The 6306-nt window shown below is 36.5% G+C and overlaps 1 protein-coding gene across 1 annotated transcript; it reads left to right on the top strand.

Annotated features, from left to right (window-relative positions):
• Positions 1 to 4977: 4977 nt before the first annotated feature.
• LOC129003565 (uncharacterized) lies at positions 4978 to 5394 on the top strand. Its single transcript, XM_054431861.1, has one exon. It carries the CDS (start codon positions 4978 to 4980, stop codon positions 5392 to 5394), a length of 417 nt encoding a protein of 138 aa, XP_054287836.1.
• Positions 5395 to 6306: the final 912 nt, after the last annotated feature.

Here is a 6306-nt window from a genome sequence, read left to right as displayed (position 1 = left end):
GTTTTATCTTGAAAACAATATGTTTCTGTAAACACAGTTAATAAAAAGGTTTAACAACTATTAATCAATTATATTTTCTTTCTTTATTTAAAAGGTCATGGTGCCCAGTTACGTTTTATTTTGTGTACCTATACTCTGAAAATTAATCTAAAATGGATGTGAAAGTACAAATATCAAAGCTTGATGGGTCTCAGTCCTGGCGTAGGTGGAAGAGGCAAATGGATTTGATGTTGAAGCATCATGTCACGTGTGTCATGTGTGTTGCCTAGACATTGCAAAGGGCCAAAGAAATTTGCCTAGAATCACTGTAGACGATGTGACTGGTCTAAGCCCTGAGGAAAAATCAAGAAAAGAACAGGCACACAATGAGGCAGTAAGAGCATATGAGGAAGATGATTCTCTAGCCCAGGTCCTGATGGTAAGTGCTGTAGATGATGCTCATGTTGAATTGACAGCAACTTGTGACTCAGCAAATGAAATTTGGCAAAAATTATTAAGTGTGTATGAACAGTCCTCAAGTCAAAGGTTAGATAGGACTTTGGAAAATTTCTTTTCTGCTAAAGTAACCAAGGATGAGGAATTAGTTCAATACATATCTCGTTTGCAATTAATGTTCAGGGAAATAAATGAGGATGAGTTGCAAAAGCATAATGCCAATGTATTGCCTGATATTGTACTAATGTCCAGAATTATGAGTACATTGCCAAGTGAATTCTTCGAATTTAAAAACGTGTGGGAAAGCATTCCTGTTGCTGATAGAAGTATAGAACTTTTGATTGAAAGGTTCAGACGTATTGAGTCAAGGTTACCTTCTAAAAATTCAACAAGTGGAGGGCATGCATTACAAATAAATAAGAAACCATCATCAACTTGTGTTAAGGAAGTAAAGGCAGGTAAAAACTATGCCAGCAGTTCCAAGGTTAAGTGTTTTATTTGTAAAGGGCCGCATTACGCTAGCAAGTGTCCTCAGAATCAGAATTCAAGGGAGCAAGAAACTTAGAAAAGAGGTGGGGATTCTTCTAATGGGAACAAGAAGAAATCTAGTCAATTTTTATGCTTTGTAGCTGACGGACTTTGTAGTGTGATGGTACATTTATAGCTGACTCTGGTGCTTCACAACAGTGTTTCAAGAGGGAATATTTTGATACTTACCACGGTTATTCTAAGCCTGTTTCAGTTACAGTAGCTAATGGAGAAGCTATCTATGCTGAAGGAGAAGGTGACATTCGATTTGTTGTAAATATTGGTAAGATTAAAATTCTCCGGATATTGCAAGGAGTATGGTCACAGAAAACGTACTACTATAACCGAGAATGCCAACCGCATGGTAAAAAGCATTAAGCGTTTTGAGAGAGCTTTGCCTGTCAATCCGTAGGCAGCGCCACCAGCGTTGCTATGCTATTGCATGGCAACGCTGGTGGCGCTGCCTACGGATTGACAGGCAAAGCTCTCTCAAAACGCTTAATGCTTTTTACCATGCGGTTGGCATTCTGGGTTATAGTAGTACGTTTTCTGTGGTATGGTATATTCCAAAACTAGGCAGAAATCTTCTTTCGGTCTCCAAGTTAGTTGAAAAGGACTACAGTATACGTTCAAAGCTTATAAAAATAAGTGTGTTTTTATAAAGGACAATAATCCACATTTATTTGGACACAATGTCAATGGCTTATTTGAACTTGAAATGTCAGTATTACAGAGTAAGTCTTCTGTACAGCTTGTGAGTAGTAAAAATAAAACTCTACAAGAATGGCATGAGTACTCGAGTGAAAATTTAAAAACGTACGTTTTCAGGAAAAGCACTTTGCAAATTTTTGTCCCCTTTTTTCAAAACTTTTATTATTTTTTTTATTTCATTAACATTTGAAGTTTCATAAAATGTCCATGGTAACGCAATATCTTTGGTAGTTTTCTTTTTAAAGAGCATCTTTAGTAGAAAAACACAAAATCCTGTCACGACCATAACGGACGTTTAAATGAATATTAAAAATAGTTAATATTATTTTTATAACTATGTTTTGCTATAAACTAATTTACTTTAATGACCATTATACAATAAAAAGGTCACTGAGCTTTTGGTATATTTGATCTTTCAAGAAAAAAATAAAAAAAAACTCAAAAAATATAAAAAAGACAATAAAATCTTTTTAAGTTTGTATAACTCCGAAAAAACTTACCTGAGACCCGAAAAATCGTTATGTTTGTATAGAGGTGTGCTTCTTTTGTGTATAAAACATTGAAATATGACGATATTTTAATTTTTGAAATTTTTATGATAGAAATCATAAACGTGATGGTCAGGGACAAGCGGTACGGTCGTGAATTGTCTGGAATAATCTAAATCTTTCTAAACAATCCTTCAATTATACTGTTAGTTATAATAAAACTATGTGTTTCAATTGAACTAAACTGTTCAATTTACAATTATATTAAAGTTATTGTCACGACCAAACACACTATAATCCATAAAGGTGGATTGGTCGTGAAAAAAACCGCGATGGTCGTGAAACTTTGGTCGTGAAATTACGTGTTATTTGGCTCTGTTCTGGCGGTAGCCCTGCACCTCATGTTCGAGGATACAAAGTGGACTTCTAGGTTAATCTAGCAATTGAAATATCTTATAAACAAAAATTAACACAATGTCTACTTCATCGAATGACTACGTACGGTCATGGACACACCAAAATTACAAAAAACACAATCTTTCCTTTATTAATCTTGTAATTCCTCCTTTCAACTCAAAACGACCGGCACTACAATCCTGACGTACACCCCGAACTAGTCTCTAAAACCAACTGACTCCATCAACGCCAGGCTTGCCACTGTCGTGCTCCAAAGTTCAAAATTTTCCCCAAATGGTCGTGACGCCAAATCGAGGGACAGACTTATTTTGTCATGGTAGTCAGTCTGCAATGACAATAAAATTATAATATGCTCCTTTTTTGAAAGTTTAATAACCATTGATGACATAAAAATATGGCTTTATATATTTCGGCATGAATAATTAGTCTAAAAACAGCGTGAAAGTTGGAAAATGTACCCTAGGGACACGTCATGGTCGTGAATTTCGAGACTTTAAAAATACGAAAAAAATACCAAGAACCTATTTAAAACCAAATAAATGTGTGTAACATGTTGCCCCCGTCCCAAAAAATATTAAAACACATAATAATAAACTACAAATCCAGTATCTACGAAGTAAAAGGCCAGGGACATGAAAACGTACGTTTTTAAATTTTCACTCACTCATGACTTTTTCTGTGAGGGATGTGTGCAAGGGAAACATCACAGAGAAACTTATCACAAAAGAACAGTAAAACCTGAAAGTCCAGGTGAGATTATAAGTGGTGACTTATGTGGACCAATGGAAAATATTTCTCTTTGTGGTAGTCGTTATTGTCTAGTGTTGAAGGACTAGGCTATTACACTAAATTTCGACAAGTTTTCTTTTTGAAGGAGAAAAGTGAAGTTTGTGATTGTCTACAGACATTTCTAAATGAGAGTCAGACAGCAGGTCATGTTGTTAAATCGTTCATGAATGATGGTGGAACGGAATTCTGTAATGCCAAAGTTAAGAAAATACTCTCTGATCGTGGTATCACTATGAGAACGAGCATGCCTTACACACCTGAACAAATGGGGTCCGTTGAAAGAGAAATGCGAACCTTAGTAGAAGCAGCACGTAGCATGTTGTATGCTAAGAAATTACCCTTGAGTTTTTGGGCTGAGGCCATGAACACTGCCTGTCATGTTATCAACCGCACTGGACCATCTGTTGATAGTAAAACTCCTTACGAGTTGTGGTTTCAAAAGGGTCCTGCGCCCGTTGAACATTTTCGCCCTTTTGGTGCTGAGTGCTATGTCCATGTACCAAAACCGAAGAGGAAGAAATGGTTCAGCTAAATCGGTTTCTGGCATATTAGTTGGATATTGTGACGAACAAGATGGCTATAGAGTCTATGTTGCGCCAAAGATTGTGGCAAGCAAAGACGTTATTTTCTAGGAAATTTCCAAGGAAATTATGAAAAAAGAGTCATTCTTGAATGATAGGCTATGTCTCCTCGACGGATCGAAGGAAACAAAGAAAATAAAAATGCTGGTGAGTCTTCTCAATGGAATGAGGGAATTCAAGACAATGAAGTTGAAATGTGCATTAAATTTCCACGAAAAATCAGTGACAATGGAAATGTGGGGATTGAAAATGATGCAGTGTGTGCTGAAAATGATGTAGTGTCTGCTGAAAATGATGTAATGTCAGTTGAAAATGATGTAGTAAGAGTCATAAATGAAGATGACAGTCGACCTCAACGTCAGCGACGTACACCATCATACCTTCAACTTCAAGACTATGTTTTACTTGCTGAAGCAGGTCCCTCCTACGACGAAGCAGTAAACAGTCCTGATTGGTGGCACTGGCAAGCTGCAATGAATGATGAAATGGCATCAATAAATGAAAATGAAGTGTTTGAGCTAGTTCCACGTCCAAATAATAAGAGAATTATAGGTCTAAAGTGGGCTCTAACAGGAAAACAAAATCCAGAACGCTTTAAGGGAAGGTTGGTAGCAAAAGGATATGCTCAAAAGTATGGAGAGGATAATAATGAGACATTTTGTCCTGTAGCCCGAAGCGATACCATTTGATGTCTTTTGAATGTAGCTGTTCAAGAAGATCTTTACTTAAAACAGTTTGATGTAAAAACTGCATTTTTGTATTCTACGTTAGATGAGGATATCTATACCTGGAAACCTGAAGGTTATGATGACAAAAGTGGAAGAGTTTGGAAACTGAAACGCAGTTTATATGGTCTGAAACAAAGTCCAAGGTGTTGGAGTAAGTGTCTAATGCAAAGTATGCTTAAGAAGGGTTTTAGCCAAAGTACTGCAGATCCATGTTTGTTTATTCGCAACAAGAACGGTTCAAAATTGTATGTAGTAATATTTGTGGATGATGGTCTGATTGCTGGTTCAAATCAACAAGAGATGTCTGATTTTATTGCACAATTGGAACAAGACTTCAAGTTAAAAGTTACTGGTCCTGAAACCTACCTTGGTATGGAGATTCATAGAGCAGAGGGCAGGATTTCTTTGAGTCAGAAGTCTTACATCAAGAGTGTACTTGAAAGGTACAGGATGTCAGAATGCAATCCAGTTGGTACGCCTTTATGCACGAAGTATGAAGATACATTGGAGGAAAACAAGCCTTTGAGTAAAGGAGTTCCCTTCCGAGAAGCTGTGGGCAGTCTGATGTACATAACAAATACAAGACCAGACATAAGTAGTGCAGTGAATATAGTAGCACAAAAGCTGAACAATCCTACTATGCAAGCATGGAGTGATGTCAAGAGAATATTCCGGTATTTGAAGGGGACATTGGATTATTCCATTGACTTGAAATGAAATGAAAAAGTGCTTTATTGACACAAAAATAAACTGCATAAATACATATGAACTTATAACTAAACATAATCTTCTGCATAACGACAACAAAATTACTAAAAACAGCACATTACAGCAATGGTCATAAGACCGTCTGCCGGGTTGACAACATTTTATTTTATACAACTAAAAATGTGAACTATTTTTAATATGCTATAATATTTATATTGTTTGCTGCTAGACATTGAATTCTAAAACCAAATCCCACCTATACTTCCAAGCCTCTTTAAGAAAATTTGCCAGCGAACGCCAATCCTTACCATTAAGAAAATCTATAAACTCTGAGCGAGTTAAAACAGGTTTCAATAGCCATTTATTTCTTATTTGGGTTAAAATTGGACAACGAGCAACAAAATGATAAGTGTCCTCATTCTCATTTAGATTACATAAAGAGCATATAAAATTAGCGTCTGTCATCCAAGGTTTAAAATTTAAGGAAATAGTCTCTGTCCTTACTTTGAATACCCATCGTCTAACAATATCAGGAACGTTATCTGATAGATATCCATTATCTCCAAGGTCAAGATTCAGTGAAGCATAAGTTGTGTGGTATCGTGAGGCCAATGCCGCCTGGATTAACCCCCGCCTGCTCTCCCCCCTTACTGCCTCTACTACTGATAACAGGTGTCACTGGGTATCCTCAATGGAATTCACATCAAAGGATAGTTCAATTCCATGTTTACTTCCAAGACCCTTCCAATCTCTGCTCCAATAAATATTTTTGCTGATTATTTTCTTTGCTAATTTATTTGGTAGACAGTTCGGCAGCAGTGACAGAGCATGTATGATGTAACGAGCATGCATGCTGAGTGTTTAAATGTACTCTTTTTCTAGTCCAGTTTCAAGATACAACGCATAGTTTGGAGTATTTTT

Source organism: Macrosteles quadrilineatus, unplaced genomic scaffold, assembly GCF_028750875.1.
Source record: "Macrosteles quadrilineatus isolate MER2022 unplaced genomic scaffold, UCM_ALF_1.0 Scaffold_9__3_contigs__length_116548681, whole genome shotgun sequence".
NCBI classification, from domain to species: domain Eukaryota; kingdom Metazoa; phylum Arthropoda; class Insecta; order Hemiptera; family Cicadellidae; genus Macrosteles; species Macrosteles quadrilineatus.
This window is presented reverse-complemented; position numbering and strand designations above follow the sequence as displayed.

Coding starts and splice junctions, on each gene's coding strand:
- LOC129003565 (XM_054431861.1), top strand. CDS start 4,978: ATGTCTGATTTTATTGCACAATTGGAACAAGACTTCAAGTTAAAAGTT.